This window comes from Silene latifolia, chromosome 11, assembly GCF_048544455.1.
Source record: "Silene latifolia isolate original U9 population chromosome 11, ASM4854445v1, whole genome shotgun sequence".
Classification (NCBI taxonomy): domain Eukaryota; kingdom Viridiplantae; phylum Streptophyta; class Magnoliopsida; order Caryophyllales; family Caryophyllaceae; genus Silene; species Silene latifolia.
The window spans coordinates 4,910,887-4,929,516 of record NC_133536.1 but is presented as its reverse complement, the minus strand read 5'-3'; the positions used below and the strand labels follow the sequence as shown (position 1 = coordinate 4,929,516).

The following is an 18,630-nucleotide window of genomic DNA, read 5'->3' as shown; positions in this document are numbered from 1 at the left end:
GTCAAACTCATCACATTTGGATGAAAGTGACAAAATGTCATTTTTAGATAAAAACTTTTTGTTGTTGTATAGTAATGAATGTAAAAATATCATATTTAGGCATAGACGTTTTTGTTGTGGATGGTCTAAGATGAGAACTTGCACGTTGAGCTTAGGACAAATGAGTTCGCCATTGTTAGGCTACGTCGATTGTAATATTTACTCTTATTACTATCTTTGTCCCAATCAAAAGTTTACATTTAATCTTTTAATAATATTAAAAATTATTTTTTTCTCTTTATGCCTTCATTTTTGTGTATAAAATATATGTAAAGATTTCATTGAGACATGTTATACTTGTATTATTGCAGTCTATTATTTTCCTCTATTATAGATTTGTAGAAATTGAAATTCATAAAATTTAAAAGAAAAACTCAATTATTTAATTCCTTTTTATCTTCATTTGCCTTACTTTTTCATCCACCTCTCCCTTTCATCCTTATACATACAAATGTCCAAACACACAAATCGAATCAAATTATTGTTGTTCTCTTGTCGAAGTTAATGAACAAGTTGAAATAAAAGTTCTTGACATTAGAGTTAGACCAACCAATTTTTACTAATTATAACTGATCTTGATGTGTTGTTCATTTAGACGTGTGATATCATCTAAATAGTAATAATTCGTATCATAAAATTAATTTCTTATAAAAGAACGTGTTAATCGTGATGATTTTTTTGTTATTACTGTTACAAAATAGAATATTTGTAAAGTAATAAAACAAAATTTATTTCTTATAAGAGAACGTGTTAATGGTGATGATCTTTTTGTTATTAATGCAACAAAATAGAATTTTCATAGAATTTGGTTAAGGTTATACTATAACTAAATGTTTTTCAAAAATAGAAACATAGTGTCCTACAAACATAAAAAAAAAAAAAAAAAAAAAAAAAACAATATGCGGTAAGGATCATCACGTTTTCAAGAATTGTGATTTGAATTGAGACTCTTAAGACATATATATACGTTTCATAATATCTAAATTTTTGATTTGCAAGAGATATTGATGAAAGAAGTAAGTGCCTTCAAATGAAAAATTCTACATACAAACTGATCAAGTAACACATTGATGCCAATTGTATGTGTAGATTAAATCTTTCAACTTTGCGGCTATAAGATAGTCTTACGGTAAGACGAATCCAATAAAAGGTGGCCCAATATATAATACTCGTATCCCTAAATTTTATTTTGTCATCTTTATATTTTATAATAACGACCGACTTAAGTAAACATATTAGTTCGAATCATGTATAAAACCTACAACATTATTAACATAAATCTAAAACTCGAGGCCATGTTCTTTCTAGCTTAATTTTACCTCATTTTAATTCAGTCTAGCTCTATTTAATTAAGTTATGTTCAGCTCATCAGTCAGTTGTGCTCAACTCATATCTTCACAAAATTAACTCTTCTTTAGCTGCATTCATTTCACCTCAGATCCATTAAGTTAAGTTCTGTTTAACTCAACTCCATTTAATTTAATTCAACTCGTTTCATCCGAAAAGAATAGGACCTAAGTACCTTTTTTAGTTTAAAACTACTCCCTCCATACCATACCAATGGTAACATGGTAAAAAATGGGGTTTTTAAGAAAAGAAGGTAAAAGTAAGGGTAAAGAGGGAAAAAAATAGGTGGAGTATGTAATTGTGGGTTTAATTGTGGGTTGATAGGTGAGGTATGTAATGGCATTTTGTGTAAATATCAAATGGGTATAACGATAATTTGATAATGTTGTGGGTCAAATAAAGAATGTTACCATTGGTGTGGTATCCTAACAAATCCTTACAAAGATTTTACACCAGGTTACGATTAACTTTTGTACTTTGGGTCCTTAAAGCTACATTTTAGTATACTTTAGGTCCTTAGAGTACACTTTACTCCGATATAAATGGGCCGGGCCTTGTCTAAACACATAAACAATAAAGATTCCTCTCCTCACCCGGATTAGTTCGTCGGATATTGGGCTTTTACTTGGGCTTTAAGTTTATGATCCGACTTTCCAAATTTCAGTATATAATGTGTATATATAAAACCCTACTTCTCTACCTTATTTTTACTGCTCATCATTCAAAAAACTAATACAAACTCTTACGCTAGAAATCTTTATTTGCAAATTACAATCAAGAAAAAATTCTGTAAGTTTTTCTTCTTCTTTATTTAATTCTATGTTTAATTTGAAGCATAATTATCCTGTTTATGATCTAGATTGCTTAATACTCCCTTCGTCCCATTATTTCTTGACCTTTTCTATTCATTGTGTGACGTATTTTAATCAAAGGTAAACAAATTGATCAGACGGATGAGTATTCAGAGTATATGCATGTTTTTTAGGGTTTTCATATGATTTCTTGCATGAACTCAAGAAAACACATGTAACGAGTCGGGATTTTAGTTGAATTGAGTTTTATTTAGGTTATATTAGTTTACAAATTCTTGAGTAAAACCGTCTTATGCATAAAGTTTGTAAAACGGACTTAGTACTAGTTATTATTAACGTATGAATTCAATTCTTGTTTTATTAATGAAAACAAAAAAACGTCTTGTATAACGTAAATAATTAAATATCTCGACCGAGTTTCTAATTAATTTCTATTTGATTAGCTGCAGGAACAAAAATTGTAATTGAATTCAAGAATTTGTTAAAAAAATCAACATGGATTCACTAAACGACGAAGAAAACTTTGAAGAAGTCGACCCAAGTGGTCGATATGGGCGATATAGCGACCTTCTTGGCGCAGGAGCGGTGAAGAAAGTTTACCGAGCATTTGACCAAGAAGAAGGGATCGAGGTTGCGTGGAATCAAGTGAAATTGAGTAATTTCAGTGACGATCAATCTGTCATTGAACACCTTTCGACGGAAATCAAGTTGCTGGGAAATTTACGGAACAATAATATCATCACATTGTTCCATGTTTGGAGGGATCGAAAGCATAACACATTGAATTTTATTACTGAGGTTTGTACTTCAGGGAATTTGAGAGAGTATCGGAAGAAACATCGTCATGTGTCGATTAAAGCGTTGAAGAAGTGGTCTATGCAGATTCTTAAGGGTTTGGATTATCTTCATACTCATGAGCCGTGTATCATTCATCGCGATCTCAATTGCAGTAATGTTTTCATTAATGGCAATGTTGGAGAGGTACGTATTCATCTTTTTTCGATAAAATAGTGTTCTGAACTAGTTTCGGGTTTGCATTGTGTCAATAATCGATTAAGAATTGTTCTGTTTTCGATAAATTAGTATTCTGAACTAGTTTTGGGTTTCCATTGTGTCAATTATCTCGATTAAGAATTGTTCTGAACTAGTTTAGGGTTTGCATTGAGTCAATAATCGATTTAAGAATTGTTCTTTTTTCGATAAAATAGTATTCTGAACTAATTTTGGGTTTGCATTGAGTCACTAATTGATTAATTGTTCTGTTTTCGATAAAATAGTATTCTGAACTAGTTTTGGGTTTGCATTGTGTCAATAATCGATTATGAATTGTTCTGTTTTCGATAAATTAGTATTCTGAACTAGTTTCGGGTTTGCATTGAGACAATAATCGATTTAAGAATTGTTTTGTTTTCGATAAATTAGTATTCTGAACTACTTTCGGGGTTTGCATTGTGTCAATAATCGATTAAGAATTGTTCTGTTTTCGATAAATTAGTATTCTGAACTAGTTTAGGGTTTGCATTGTGTCAATAATTGATTAAGAATTGTTCTGTTTTCGATAAATTAGTATTCTGAACTAGTTTAGGGTTTGCATTGAGTCAATAATCGATTAAGAATTGTTCTGTTTTCGATAAATTAATATCCTGAACTAGTTTCGGGTTTGCATTGTGTCAATAATCGATTAAGAATTGTTCTGTTTTTGATAAAATATATGGTCGGTCAAAGTTTATTCGTTAAAAAAGCTTTGACCAAACCATAACTACCGGCTACGAGTTCAAAAAGCGGTGAATTTATTTTCAAATTCAAGGCTTTGACGAGATAATTAGTCTGAATTTTTTTTTTTACCATTTTTTGAACTCGTAGCAGAGAATTATTGTCGGTCAAAGTTTTTTTTTTTAAAAAAAACTAAAAAGTTTAGGGGTACACGAGAGAATATCTCAAATAGTATTCTGAACTAGTCTCGGGTTTGCATTGAGTCAATAATCGATGAAGAAATGTTTTGTGTACGGATTTTTCAAAAGTCGATTCAGTATATAGGCTATGTGACCAGAATGCTAATGACTGTCTGTTATTGCAGGTAAAAATTGGGGACTTTGGATTGGCAGCGATAACAGACAAAAGCCATGTAGCGCATTCAGTACAGGGGACGCCAGAGTACATGGCACCAGAGCTGTATGAAGAAGAGTACACGGAGATGGTGGACATTTACGCGTTTGGTCTGTGCGTCCTCGAGATGGTGACAATGGAAATACCGTACTGTGAATGCGATTCTGTTGCCAAGATATACAAGAAGGTGATGGCAGGTGTTATGCCTAAGTCTCTTAGCAAGGTGAAAGATTCTGAAGTCAAGGCGTTCATCGAGAAGTGTATCGGGAAGAAAAGGGACCGGCCTTCTGCTGCTGAATTACTCCAGGACTCGTTTTTTGATGAAATCGAAGATTATGATGATTGACAGTGTAGATTTATGTTCTGAATTTGTACATGCAGTAGTTTCAGACATGATTTTCTTGCTGTATATATCAATTAGTAACTATTCAACATTGATTTTTCAGTAATGCTATGAATAGTTTACGAAATTGATCGTCTGCACAGAAGCCATGAATGCTTATCAAGAAGCCGTCAAAATTAGAGCAACTCCAATGGTGAGTTATTATTATCGTACTGGCTTGATTTAGCACGCGCGTTTTTCAAGTAATGGCAAGTAACCTGGTAAAAATTGTATACACAGACGATGTAATGTAGCGTATTGTGTTAATGTTTACTTCCTTACTTTAAAATTCTCCTCGCATACTTTGAAAATTTGGATTGTTCTTTTCTCTGATATTTTCCAAGCTAGCAAAGTAAATGGAAATAAGACATCTGAACACAATTCACTAGTTACAGTCCGACTGTCGCTTTTGCAGTGATATAATTAGCAATATTCACTTTTGAGTTTACTAATCTTCTGTAGCCGATACATTACAGTAAAATTTCTCTGATATTTTCATTGCATTCTGAAAAATCTGAAGTTGAATATACAGTTGCCAACTGATTTATACAGCAAAAGAGAATTAACAAATTCATTTTTGTTATGAAAATCTGAAAAATCTGAAAAATTCATTTTTGCAAACTGATTTATACAGCAAAAGAGAAAAATCTGAAAAATTTGTACATGCAGTAGTCTGAAACTACTGCATGTACAAATTCAGAACATAATTCGACAGTATATAACAAATTCATTTTTGTTATTACCAGGAATCTATCGCTGATGATTAATCGAGTATAAGCAGTCCTAACAAATTCAAATATTAAGCATAACTAATCCTAACATTTATTGTTATCATAGATCACAGAGTATTATTGCTGGTTGATGATGATTCTGAGAGCGAAACTCCGTAAGGGAAAAGCACGTATTCGACTGGATCCTCCTCACCAGATTGGACGCCTGATGCTCTACTCACACGGTAGTGTCCTTCGTTTGGAGCTCTACTCTTCATTGAGTCCCGTACCCAGTACACGTTGCGTGATCCACTATCATCATACCCTGTTACCACTACTCCATGACTATTTAGGTCTTTACTTGCATCCGCTGCAATCGAGTACACTCCGTCTGCGTCCTATACAAAACACAAGAACAAAGTTGGAATTTCATTTGGGTCGAATCAATCGATTTTTTTTTTTTTTTTTTTTTTTTAAAAAAAAAAAACTTACGAGGGAATTCATTTGGGTGGAATCGAAAAATATAACTCCGGCACCAGGCGAAATGTCCAATGCCTCGAGAATACGGACTTCATTATGATTATTCGAGTAAATTCTTCTAACTGCGGTTAGATTGAAAATTCGACAGCCCGGGATTCTTTGCTTAGGATCTTGTAAGGTAGCCTCGTAAATTCCGGACCCATAATCTTGTTCGAGACTAAGTCCATTGTCAATGATCCAATTATAAGCATCCTCCATTGACATCGAATATGTGGTCTTGCTTGGATCATAATGAGGAGGATTAATTGTTTGTCGATATAGATTGTCGATCAGCTCTTGCTTCGACAATTTAATCCTTTGTCGATCATGCGTTATTGCATATAATCCTTCTAGCGTATCGATCACGACATGTACCCAGCAAAAGTATCCGGTTTGCTCTTCAATTGGCCAAAATATTGCTTCTTCTTGGTTATGCCAATCGAAGTACCTCGTAATTAATCTAGCCGACTCATCATTTGAATCATCTCGGTTATCCGACCCATTAGAACCATCCGAGTGATGTGACGCATTAGATCCGCTAGGAACCACATTAGTATCCGGATTATCCTCGTCATTAATCTAAATAAATGAATAAATAAATAATTAAGTAAATGTAAAATCGCTAAATATTAATCATCTAAAGATAAAAATGAGAAATATATTATAAATCTAAAAATGAATAAATGATTCAATTAAAGTAAAATAGAATATACATACTTAAAACTTGTATGTGTTGCATTACGACAAAAAAAATCGCTAAATATTAATCAACCGACGACAAAAACGAGCAACATATTATAAATGTAATCGGATCAACTTATAAAATATTTTTTTCATACGGAATACTGAGTTAAGCTAAAAAAAACAATTCGGACCCTGAAGATTGTCCATGATTTCAAGAAAATTGTTTATCATTTCCAAGAACACGAATTACGGTGTGAGACGGTCCATTTTTATGACAAAATTATTCATTTACTACTAATAAAAGAGTTATTTTTTCAAACAAAAAAACCGTCACATAGACTAAAACCGTCTCAATTCTCACGCAATATAACTATTATTCCAAGAAAATGTAATAATCATGCCAAGAAAATTGTTTCTTGGTAATCATGCCCTCAATTTTCGTTTTCCAATCATTAAAACCCATTTTCTAATACTACTATAACAGTACAAACTATGTCGGTCTAACACCATGAGACGGTCTAATTATATAAAATAATGGAATGTCTCGCAATATAAAACCGTCTTACATGCATGCCAATAGTTAATTACTGCTACAATAGATGGTGTTATACATTTTCGACATTTCTTGATTTACTAGAAATATCTAATTTAGGGCCTAGTTTAAAATACTCGGTACAAAATGTATTTCTTGATTTCGACTAAAAATTTTACGGTGATGATTGACGCCCAACAATCGTCTCATACGTTAATCGTTATACAATAATATATCTCAACATGCACATAGGAGCCGAAAAATTCAAGAAATTCCATTAAGAAATACAAGAAATTGTGTTGCGTTACCTGGAAATTGTTACTAAAGCAACTTCCCATGTTTCTTGCTTGCGAAAGTCTCACAACAGTTTACGTATATGTGCAATGTGTAGAGAATAATATATTTGTATTATTGAATGATTGAATAATAATTGTGAATTGATTAATATTATGAATATATAAAGACGTATTTTTAAGTGTAAGATAGTTATACTAGTCTATTTTTCTAATATTATAAGAGAATAATATAATTGTATTTTATATTGAACTTATTGAATTGTAATTGTGAATTGATTAATATTTTGAATATATAAGACGTATTTTTAAGTGTAAGATAGTTTATACTAGTCTATTTTTCTAATATTATAAGAGAGAATAATATGAGTATACTTTTTCTGTGGCAGCTCGAGTTTGCATACCTTTGACAATTGAAATTTTCGAGTTCTGCACTAAAGTTTTTCGAGTTTTGTTAGTTAGGCGTATGATAACATGGTACACTATATCACCAAACATCTAACCCAATTAATAGACTATACTACGAGTTGCATTACAACTGGTGGAGTAGAATCCGAGCTCTGCACTAAAATTTTCGAGTTTTGTTTAAAAGAATCTGAGTTATATTGTAAAGTATCTGAACTCACCCACTTAAACAGAAAAAAAAAAAATTAACTTTAAAAAAACTCAGAAAAATTAAATATAAGCTCGGATAAATGTATATTAGTTGTACAATGCTTATTATACGACTGGAAGTATATTAGTATTTACTCCATTCGTCTCGGTCAATTTACTAAATGCATGACAAGTGGACAAAATTGAGGGTGAATAATCAAATTGTTTATCAAGTTCATTCTTAAAATAGAAAGAACAACAACCGACTAAGACACCCCAAAATTAGTTAGAATCGGCGGGCTGAACTGCTAATGTAATAGAGTAAACCGGCAAAAAAAATATGAAAATTTCAACTAAAATTTCCGATTTTTTCATTGTTCAATGGGACGACCGTACCTGTTAACCCCCAGGCCCCACCTGGGACGTGGGCAGTTCGTGGCAAAGGTAACAGGAAGAAGAGAATCATAAGGAACAAAGTACCAGAAAATAGCCTAGCATCCTAGAGATCGAGCCTATACCATTTATCAAAAGGTTATTGTAATTGATGAGAAGGGTACGGGTTCATCAGAGGCAAGCACAGCTTATAACTGATGACGGCGTTAGTCTGTTTGTCAGTTAGAGTAAAGAGCAGTCGCCTGTAGAGGTATTCAGCTCAGTTTGCACTGCAGTTACTGTAGTACAGCGCGGCTCACAGTTAAGCGCAAATTTGTTCAGTTTTTTTATATATACAGAAATGTAATGTTATATAGTCTACAGTAGTATGCAGCTGGTGGATACTAGTTGACTGTCTTAAGAAATGTACTCACTGCTGCAGTTCTGCAACTTCGGAAACTTGAGTCAGTGTGTCGTTCAGGGAAAATAAAGGCTGGTGGATGGCAAAAACTTGTCAATGTGTAGTTCAGAGGAAATGATATCGGACAATGGCAAAGATTTGTGTTCCGCTGTGCATCACATTCACCAAAACGTGAGTGTCTGATGCACGCGTATTCACGTCTCACATTAGACATTTTCATGAAACTAATTGTCGAGTTTATGTTTTCTTGCGCCGGAACTGTAATGCTTTTGATAACTTGTTCTCAGATGGAAGTACCATATATACCATACATAATGGCAAGACATAAGAGATCAAACTACTGCTATAAAAAAAAACAGTGTTACAGCAAAATTTTCCATATATTACGAGAAGGAAGAATTCGATTTGGGACAAAAAAAATCTGCTGATATCCTATCAAAGATTACAAATCATACTCTTACAATGTTACAAAAGACGAACTTCTCGGGCTGCGTGAATAAAATACGCAAACCAGAGCACACAATAAAGCCAGTAGACAGTATTAGTATAACAACACAAAGCTTTCCTCTTTCGGGGTAGTGAAGGCAAATTAATCGATAAATCCTTCCCAACTTCGGTTTCTTTCATTCATCAGAGTCGGGAATTGAATTCTTGACCACTTGTAATTAATTGCGATACATGGAAGCAAACTTCAGACACAACTGGTGGTCTCTTTCGTCTCCCCATCCTCCCCAGCCTTTAAATCCAGCTTTATACCCTGCTTGATGGTCGTACACACGGACATTCCATTGCAAGTCGATATTTGCGACTCTATCAATACTATCCACTGCAATATTCATAGATCCATCATCAATACAAACATCTTTCTCTCCTTGTCCTTGATGCAACCCACATTTCCCAAAATGAATCGCACTACTTCTAGGCCCTCGTAAGGTGTATACAGGACTCCCAAATGACGGATAAACTTGAGACCACATTGTTATATCCCAATTATAATCATCAAAAGAACAAAACTCCTCGGCTTTGTTCAAGATTTTCTTCCAAACAGTCCGATTAAACGAGTACCCTACATTCCCCATCCTCTCAGCAATCAACATATTAACCTCAACACCTTCCCCTCGAGATTTCACATCCGAAGGAGCCAAGTTAACAGCATAACAACTCGGACACTTCTCATCTTTCACCTTAACAAGACGCTCGAGATTCCTATATGCATTAGGGAATATAAAGTGATCTTCTTCAATGAAAAGTATATGACCTAAATGATCCCTAGTCTCCACCAACCCGTCCCACACCGTATTCATCATCCACCACCAATGATGTTTCAACGACACAATCTTTGGAGACCGATGATTCCCATACTGATCAGGGTTCCCAACACACTTCCTTTCACTCGAATCCTCCTTCTCCTTACAATCTCTCCGAGACACCCCAGGGAAACTATTACTAAACAAATGAGGAGAGTAAACAGCAAATATCTGCTTAACTCGACAAAACCTAATACCTTCCACAATCTTATTCATTTCCTCAAAATACCCATCATGACTAACAATAAGCAAAGTCTCATTAATCCCATCTACATGAGACAAACTCTCAACAACAACCTTCAAATATTGCGGCCGATTATGAACATACAATACAATAACTACATGATCATTAGGCAGACTAGGAAAAAGATCTACATTTCGCGGTATCAACTGATTTCTACCCTCTAGCAACCTAGATAGCTCATTTTGTTCAGGGAGGCCGGTTTCGACAGCATTATGCAAAGAAACAGAATGTATATCTTCATGAACTTGCTCATCAGTTCTAATTAGGGATATAGACCATATAACTAATATAATCAAAACTCCAAAAACAAGCATAAATCTACCAAAACCACCAACTTTAATTGATGATTTCTTGCTCAAAGCCATGGATTGTACAACAGACATTGCTTAATCTAAAACCCTAATTATTTCACTAACATATTACAACAAAATAAATTGCAATTACTCAAATTAGAAGTATACCAATAATAATGAAAATTCTTACAACCCACTAAAATTAAGCAATTAATAGACAAAACCCAGGTAAACCCACCTCTAAATTAAACTAAAATTGAGATTAAGAGCTCAGGAAATCAAAATAATTGCAAAAAAAATCAGGGTTTTAGTGAAAAATTGAATTGATAGTCAACTGAAAAGAGGGAAAATTTAATGAAGTAAAAGTGGAAAAGATCTGAAGTTTGGATGTTAGATTTAATTTTGGATGTGGGATTAATGTGACGAAGACTAGAGTTGAAGGTTTGAATCGTAAAGATGAAGACTTTGTGAAGAATGTTTTTGTATTTGTTCGGTTTATGGGAGAGTAGTCAGTAGTTGAAAGGTGGAAAGTGGAAACTGTCGTGAGTGAATTGAATTGGGGGGCTCATGGAGAGTTGGGGTCTTGGGAGGTTACTCGTTTCTAATTGGGGTAAATCTTAAGTTACTCTTTTAAACTAAATTTTAACTTATTTTAATTCACTTCAGTTTAAATTCAGTTCTATTTAGTTCACCTAACTTAAATTTAGCTCTATTCAGTTCACCTAAGTTAAACTAAGTTCAATTCAGTTAGCTGAAAAGAATATGATTTTACCGAGACAGAATCGACGATAATGGAAAAGAGGATCCGCTTTTTTTGTCTCCGACTCTCAATCATTTACGAAGATGATAGTGTAAGGTCATGTTCTTTTCGGCTGAAAGAAGCTAAACTGAACTTAATAGAGCTGATTTGAAATGAAGTAAGATCATGTTCTTTTTGGTTGAGAGGAGCAGAAATAAACTTAATAGAGCTGAAATTAACCGAATAGAGTTAAATTAAGAGTTAATTTGTGAAGAGTTGAACTAAACTGAACTAAAATGAGCTCAAATTAAGCCAGATAGAACATGGTCTAAGAGTTATTTTGTGAAGAAATGAGTTAAAATAAATTAAAATGAAATAAATGAAGCTGAACTGAAATGAGTTGAAATTAAGCCCAAAAAAACTGGGCCTAAGAATATCAACTCAGGGGGTGAGCGAAGTAAAAGCGTATATCCATGTTTTTTTTTTTGTGTGTACTCCTTTTGTCACAATCATTTGTTTGCCTTTTTTTTTTTGTGAGGGATATTTAACTCATAGAGAACAAATGATTGGGACGGAGCTACAGAGGGAGTATTATATAGTTCTGTTCAGATTTAAGCCGGATAGGATCACAAGGGTCGGTAAAATTCTCTCTCGAGTTTTAACAATTCTGCTATGGATGTCGTGGGACGGGTATAAATGAATACCCCAACGCACCCGGCTCAGTTGGACAGGTATGGCATGGGTAGAGATTTCGCGGGTGGTGGGTGGGTATGGCTACGAAATTCCACCCACCATAACCTACCCGCCTATCCACCAATTCTTAGGAAAAACTAATATTATTATGACTATTTATGAAGTTTTTAATTAATGTTTTTTTGTTGAAAATCTTAATTAGAATTATAAATGAATGTTTTTGGAATTTGTAATGATTAATTACCTGTTACTGAAAAAGTATTGACAAAAATATAATATAGTAGTAGCTAATTAGTGGGAAAATTGTGATATAGCCGATTAATTACATTTTACTGAAAAAGTATCGACAGCTTCTCTAATGAGTTGAGCTAAGTGTTCATAGGTTTCCTTATTAAATTTGGTATTAAAAAACGTAAATAAATGACCAAAACAGAGAAAGTAAAGCATTATCACAAGTACAAATATTGCAAAGGCAATACAACTACAAATATAATACACAATATATTATATTATCATCTAACTTCGTATAAAACTTTTAAATTATTACTCGCAGGGGCGGACCCACCTGGTAGCAAGGGGTGGCGTCCGCTACCCCAAACGTAAAAATATCGGTTAAGCGGATCGATTTTTGCTACCCCAAATATTGCTCAATAGTGGATAAATATATATTAGCGCAACAAATATACAAGGAAAATCAGGTGGTTCAGTGGTAAAGGCTTTGTTTTCTCATCAATGGTCTCGGGTTTGATTCCCATGAAGTGCATATTTCCTCTTTTTTTGCTCTCCTTAAATGCATTTAATTAACAAAATGCAAGCGGTCATTTTATTCGTTACAGTATATTTTTTCTCGATCATAAAATATATTGATATATATTGGATAATTTTTTTTTTGCTACCCCAGATTTTAAATCCTGGATCCGCCCCTGATTACTCGTAAGTTAACTCATTGTACAACTTCAACCTTTCAACATTATAATGCCCACCATGACTAGATTTTTTTTAATCAAACACAAGTAATTAATCATTACTAATTGACATTCATAATTCAAAGTAAAATCTCGATCCTGAAATACTTTGATAAATGTCAATGTTGACTAATGACTTGTCACCATACCATACGGATGTTACTTGTAGATTGTTTGAAGATAAGATTCTTACAAGGTGAGGGCCTTACATTACATATCCCATCCTCTCATTCCTAAACCATTTTCCTCAACTCACACCAAACTTTTCTAAACTTCCATGCTTCAGAAAATCACTAATTAACTCAAATAATTACAACAAATAAATAATGGCAGCAAAATTAGCTATATTATCAACCTCTTTAACCACAAAATTTCCAATTTCAACAACATTATTGCCAACATCTTCAACTTCTTCCAACAACATTCATTGTTCTAGGAGAACTTCCTTCAGAATTCATGCAGATTTGGGTAATTTGTGTTTTATCAAATTGTTTTCTATTTTTCTATAAAATGTACTCGTATATTATACTCCCTCCTATTTCATATGTTGTTCCCTTTTCAGTAAAATACTACTCGTCTACTCACATATATTGAAAAAAGTGGAACAACATATGAAATAGGAGGTAGTATTAGTTACTCATTAATAATCGCGTGTATTGGTTGTTTTAAAACAACCTTAAATAAGAATTTACATTACATTTTGTTTTGTAGGAGGAAGTAGTACTGATGGAGAACAGAAGAAAGATGACAAAAGGAAATTTATTACCAAAGAACAAGAACCAGAACAGTGAGTCTCATCTCATGACATTACATTTTATATTTTACTTGGTCTCGGTCATTTGTTTACCTTTGCCTGATAGAGTAGACGACCATATGTGGCAGGACAAAAATGCAATCTGATTGAAACACACTTATGTTTAAGTTAAAGCCTAACTTTCATCTTTCAAAAACTGTTTTGATTTTTTTTTTTATTATTATGACGGGGATTGAATCCCCTCGGGCCCATGCATTCCCGCACCACCACATGGACCATGTAAGTCACCCCTTTCGGGGGCTGCAGTGGCCAAGTAATTATCAGCCTAACTGGTAGTCGAACTCGAGACCTCTCAACTCCTGCATTTTTGCAAGCGTCAAGGTTTAACCCGGTTACCACTGGACTAACACCACCTTATTCTGTTTTGATATTATACAGTTTCTTAAGAAAAATGTTTCATTTGATTGAGTAAATAAAATAGTACGAGTTACGAAAAAATAAATTTTGTATTGGTTTTTACGAAATATATATAATACGGTCTCCTTAGATTTTTGAAAGCCTCATTTTGACATTTAGAACATGGCCTCTGAAACCCATTAGATGGGTGTGTGTATTGGTCAACCAATTGAACCAAACAACCATCCATTAAGTATTCCGGCTTGAAAGTCATAAAATGTAGTACTCATATGATCAAAGCATGTACAAAACCGCTTAACATCAAAATTGTTCACTCACATGTCTTCCATCACACCAACAAGGAGTTTAGATTCTCTGTTTCATTTCCGTGTTTCATCTTGTAGTAACAATATTGAAAAATGTAGGTATTGGCAAACAGCAGGAGAAAGGGAAGGAGAAAATCCAATGTCAACACCACTTCCATACATACTCATTTTCGGCATGTCAACACCTTTCATCATCTTGGCTGTTGCTTTCGCTAATGGATGGATTAAAGCTCCCATCAGATGATGATTCAATCTTACTTTCTTAATTCTTCGACAAATCGACAGAGCGAGCTTCATCTCCGTCTGGCCTTGTTAATTTATAGATGTACATCCATCTTTGTTTCAGTAATAACACAATTTTCTTATATGCATGTATACAAGTGAATGTATGATTTTTGGTTTATACAAATATATTATTACTATCAATGTAAGCAATCTGCTGTTGGTGATCTACTAATCTTGATCTTATTATAAACTAGGAGTGACGAGTACCAGTAGTGGCGGTGCCAGGATTCTAAGTTAGGGCGAATGTCTCTATGTTTTCTTTAGCTAGCGTTAAAAAGAATACACTTTAGGAACACTTTAGGTCCTCCTGTTCTTTTGGAAACTGAAACTGTCTAAACTGAACTGAATGGAGCTAGCTGACCTGTTCTTTTGGAATTTATTTCAGCTTATTTCAGTTCAGTTCAGCTTTATTCAATTCAGTTCAGCTTCATTTAGTTCAACTCGGCTCTTCTCTTCACAAATTAACTCTTACTTCACTTCAATTCAGTTCAGCTCCATTAAATTCAGTTCAATTCAGACAGTTTTAGTCGAAAAGAACATAACCTAATATATCAGAGTTACATGACTCTTAGAGCCGTACTTACCTAGAACATTTCTTTAGTGTAAATCGGGGTGTAATGTCCATTGTCGATAACAGTGTGTAATCTCCTTGTTGCGGGTACTCTCACGAAAAGGTAAACCGCTGGCCAAAGATTTTACTCCCAACATTGTGAACACAAAACTACAACTATCATACTTAATCATGGAGTAACTACATTGTTGCAAAATGCAAACCTTGGCATGTTCATTAGAGCTTCTTTTACGAGTTAAGATTATCTCTATGCTATACGAGTTAAGAATATCTCTATGCTTAACTTGTACAAAGACCGTTTTCATCGTCATAATCCACGACGAAGAATAGCATGTTCATTAGAGCTTCTTTTCACTAAGGTTGAAGGAGATGCTGAGGTTAATCACTTAATCATGTTCATTAGAGCTTATTTTCACTAAGGTTGAAATGGTTTAGAGGATTAGTTATCAGGCCTATTGTTGGGCCGGTTTTTTATTTGGGACTTGTAGAAATCGAGCCATTTCAGGCCCAATCCTCTCCTTCTACTCAGATTTAACCTTTATTAAATACTCTATTTGTCCCGGTTAATGGTTTATCTTTTAATAATATTAAAACAAATTCCCCTCTTTTTATGGTGTTTCGGTTAATAGTTTACATTTTTTTTTTTTTTTACTCTTTACTTTATCTTTTAATAATATTAAAATCAATTCTCCTCTTTTTCTGCCTTGATCTTTGTGTATAAAGCATATCATATGTAAGCATTTCTTTAAGACGAAAGAAGTAGAAAATAGGTTGATTATTACTCCAAAAATGTTACACATTTCTTTGTCTTATGCCCTTTACAAGAGTTTGTTGAATAAATTGGGTTTTTTGTAACCGCTTTTCCAATTGTTGGTTTTCATTTATTCTAATATATCTATTTGACACAATAATAATATGAAGTATAAAACTTGAAGCACCATATCAATTTTGTTTGGTGTTAATCAGGAATATGCCATACCGATAATTGGGGCAATCTCATTCAAGATAATGAAGGTAATTCAATTGGCAACATTTCCCCGAGTTAAATTTTTTTTTCATGCACAAGGATTAAAAATCGAACCATTGTCCACTTACTGAAGAGATCAATATAAATATAAAAGCACATATATATCTATTTCGTCTTATCTAATATGTAGTACAAGAATAAATATAGTGAATTTACTTGAACGAATACAATACTATCCATCTACCGAATAGCTTCCCTAGTTACATTTCCAAAAACATCCCATTTCCAAAAACAGCATCACAAATACAATACTACAATAGTACAATGACTCTTTATAAAAAGTCCCATAATGTGAACAATAACACAATGAAATAAACATTCATTAAGGCCAAAAAATGGTCCCAAATCTAGTTACCCACTTGATAATCACACCCCTAAGACATTCCCTTAAGCCTAATTACACTCTCTAAACTCATATAAATCATCACAATTTCATTGATTTAATTAATTTAATAAATTTAATCTAAAAGATATAGTTAATTAAGCTTAATTATGTGTGTTTCAAAGTAATTGTAGCTAGAATGCAAGGCAAAAGGGTTCTTAATTGTTGGGTTTTCATGTGGTATTGCTTGTCTTATACAACATGTAGACATTTGACATGTGGCTACATCCTCTTAATTTGCTACATTCCTTGAAAATTTGTGTATGCTTCTTTGAGGGAAACTAGTCTCCAAATGTAAGTGATTTGATGACCTCAGTCACTCGTGAAGTATCGCAAATTCTGATTTAAGATGGATATATCTGTTTTAAATATAAAAAAGGGTTAAACAGTTGGTTAAAACAAAAGAACATAATGCATTAGAGATGAAGAAAATTTATCACGTCTAATAATACGAGTCATACTCTTTATAACCTGTTTTAAACTTATGATGAATATAACCGCCTCGTCTAAAGGAGGCCAAATGTTAAAATATTTGATCTCTTGGCTTATTATTCATTTAGCAACTTGCTTGTTTTTGCTGACATTTGACATGTGGTTACCCTTTGAAGACTTTGATGTCATGTTATACTGTACTGTATTAGATTAAGATCACAATACAATGTTAGTAATTACACGGAAAACTCTACGTTATATCATGTCATTGTACACCCATGAACTAGATCAGTATAATTGATGATAACAAATTAACAATTGTCATAGTGGATCTTGGATCTTTCATGAAGAAAATCCTAGCATTCCTGAAAATTTCGCGATTTCTTTGGAATATTTGAAATATCGTTAGTTCATTAGTATTTTTCCAGTAATTACCTACTTATCGAAAAAAAGGCTCCTATTTTTAAAAAAATTCAGGAGACAAATTGATGGCTCAAAATGGTAAAGCATGCTTAAAGACATGATTACATGACCAAAACAGAAGCCAAAAGCAAGCATGAACTAATCTTGCAAAAGATTAAGTTGGTCCCTCCTAATTATGTAAAAAGATTATGCAAATCCAAAAGCAAAAAAAAGGAGTTCTATTTTGTAATGCACCACTAAAAATGTCACAAACATCACAATAATTCACTTAAATTGCTAATATAATCCAAGGCAATGTTTAATAACCTCTCTTCTTTCTGAAAATTATTTAGCAACACTCATTTAGCCTCAGTTTCTTCTTCTTTTCGCGCTACAACCAAGTCACGAGTCACAAGTCACAATAACCCTAAGAACTTTCAGCATCCGAGGAATAATAATCGTAAGTATTTGCCTTTCTAATTCTCGCTCATTTATTTTTAACGTGATTTTAACATTTCTTATTTTGGCAGAAAGTAAATGTTGCAATTTCACAGAATTGAACCGAGTTTTGTAAAAGTGGGAGTCGACGAGGAAAGTGACAAGTGTTGAGCCAAGAAAAAATCACATGGCTTCTCTTACTCCAAAGCCCTCTACCTCTTCTTTGATGCAACAAAAACCAGGGAAATGTGGTCTTCAAGAGAGTATCAGCTGGTGAAAACCCTCCATCTGTTTGGTTATACTTGACAAAAAAAACCTAGTTTTTTAGTCAATAAATAAATTTCAGTTTAAACTAGTGAAATATAATATAATATAATATAATATAAAATAATATAAAAAATAATTCCACTGTTAACTCTTCAGATCACCTATATATATTGGCAAATGTTTACTTCAACTTAAAACATTTTTTCACTCTTTAATCAAAAACCGACTGTATCCCAGTGTCTCAAGGGCTCCCGTAAATAAACCCTTTAAAGATTTTCATCTGCTGAACATCTGTTCT

At 33.3% G+C, this 18,630-nt stretch overlaps 3 protein-coding genes and 2 long non-coding RNA genes across 5 annotated transcripts; 3 read left to right on the top strand and 2 right to left on the bottom strand.

Moving 5' to 3' along the window:
• Positions 1 to 2,084: 2,084 nt before the first annotated feature.
• On the top strand, positions 2,085 to 4,858 carry LOC141610745 (putative serine/threonine-protein kinase WNK11). Its single transcript, XM_074428995.1, has 3 exons — positions 2,085 to 2,175; positions 2,642 to 3,179; positions 4,276 to 4,858. The coding sequence occupies exons 2-3, from the start codon at positions 2,694 to 2,696 to the stop codon at positions 4,648 to 4,650; spliced, it is 861 nt and encodes a 286-aa protein (XP_074285096.1). The 5' UTR covers positions 2,085 to 2,175; positions 2,642 to 2,693; the 3' UTR covers positions 4,651 to 4,858.
• Positions 4,859 to 5,411: 553 nt separating this feature from the next.
• LOC141612652 (uncharacterized) lies at positions 5,412 to 6,314 on the bottom strand. The gene is made up of 2 exons (XR_012529131.1): positions 5,889 to 6,314; positions 5,412 to 5,794 (listed from the first exon to the last, which is right to left on the bottom strand). It is a non-coding gene; the product is annotated as an uncharacterized LOC141612652 (long non-coding RNA).
• A 2,858-nt stretch (positions 6,315 to 9,172) lies between these two features.
• Positions 9,173 to 11,235, bottom strand: LOC141610736 (alpha-1,6-mannosyl-glycoprotein 2-beta-N-acetylglucosaminyltransferase). Its single transcript, XM_074428983.1, has one exon. It carries the CDS (start codon positions 10,743 to 10,745, stop codon positions 9,477 to 9,479), a length of 1,269 nt encoding a protein of 422 aa, XP_074285084.1. The 5' UTR covers positions 10,746 to 11,235; the 3' UTR covers positions 9,173 to 9,476.
• A 2,008-nt stretch (positions 11,236 to 13,243) lies between these two features.
• On the top strand, positions 13,244 to 14,985 carry LOC141610735 (uncharacterized). Its single transcript, XM_074428982.1, has 3 exons — positions 13,244 to 13,520; positions 13,764 to 13,839; positions 14,628 to 14,985. Exons 1-3 carry the CDS (start codon positions 13,379 to 13,381, stop codon positions 14,770 to 14,772), a joined length of 363 nt encoding a protein of 120 aa, XP_074285083.1. The 5' UTR covers positions 13,244 to 13,378; the 3' UTR covers positions 14,773 to 14,985.
• Positions 14,986 to 17,786: 2,801 nt separating this feature from the next.
• Positions 17,787 to 18,597, top strand: LOC141610744 (uncharacterized). Its single transcript, XR_012528396.1, has 2 exons — positions 17,787 to 18,087; positions 18,158 to 18,597. It is a non-coding gene; the product is annotated as an uncharacterized LOC141610744 (long non-coding RNA).
• The last annotated feature ends 33 nt before the right edge of the window (positions 18,598 to 18,630 follow it).

What these genes read in the sequence shown, in the direction of transcription:
- LOC141610735 (XM_074428982.1), top strand. Translation starts at nt 13,379, where the DNA reads ATGGCAGCAAAATTAGCTATATTATCAACCTCTTTAACCACAAAATTT. An exon ending in CAGAATTCATGCAGATTTGG is followed by an intron (nt 13,521 to 13,763) that starts GTAATTTGTGTT and finishes TTTGTTTTGTAG; the next exon opens with GAGGAAGTAGTACTGATGGA. An exon ending in AAAGAACAAGAACCAGAACA is followed by an intron (nt 13,840 to 14,627) that starts GTGAGTCTCATC and finishes TGAAAAATGTAG; the next exon opens with GTATTGGCAAACAGCAGGAG.
- LOC141610736 (XM_074428983.1), bottom strand. Translation starts at nt 10,745, where the DNA reads ATGTCTGTTGTACAATCCATGGCTTTGAGCAAGAAATCATCAATTAAA.
- LOC141610745 (XM_074428995.1), top strand. Translation starts at nt 2,694, where the DNA reads ATGGATTCACTAAACGACGAAGAAAACTTTGAAGAAGTCGACCCAAGT. An exon ending in TTAATGGCAATGTTGGAGAG is followed by an intron (nt 3,180 to 4,275) that starts GTACGTATTCAT and finishes CTGTTATTGCAG; the next exon opens with GTAAAAATTGGGGACTTTGG.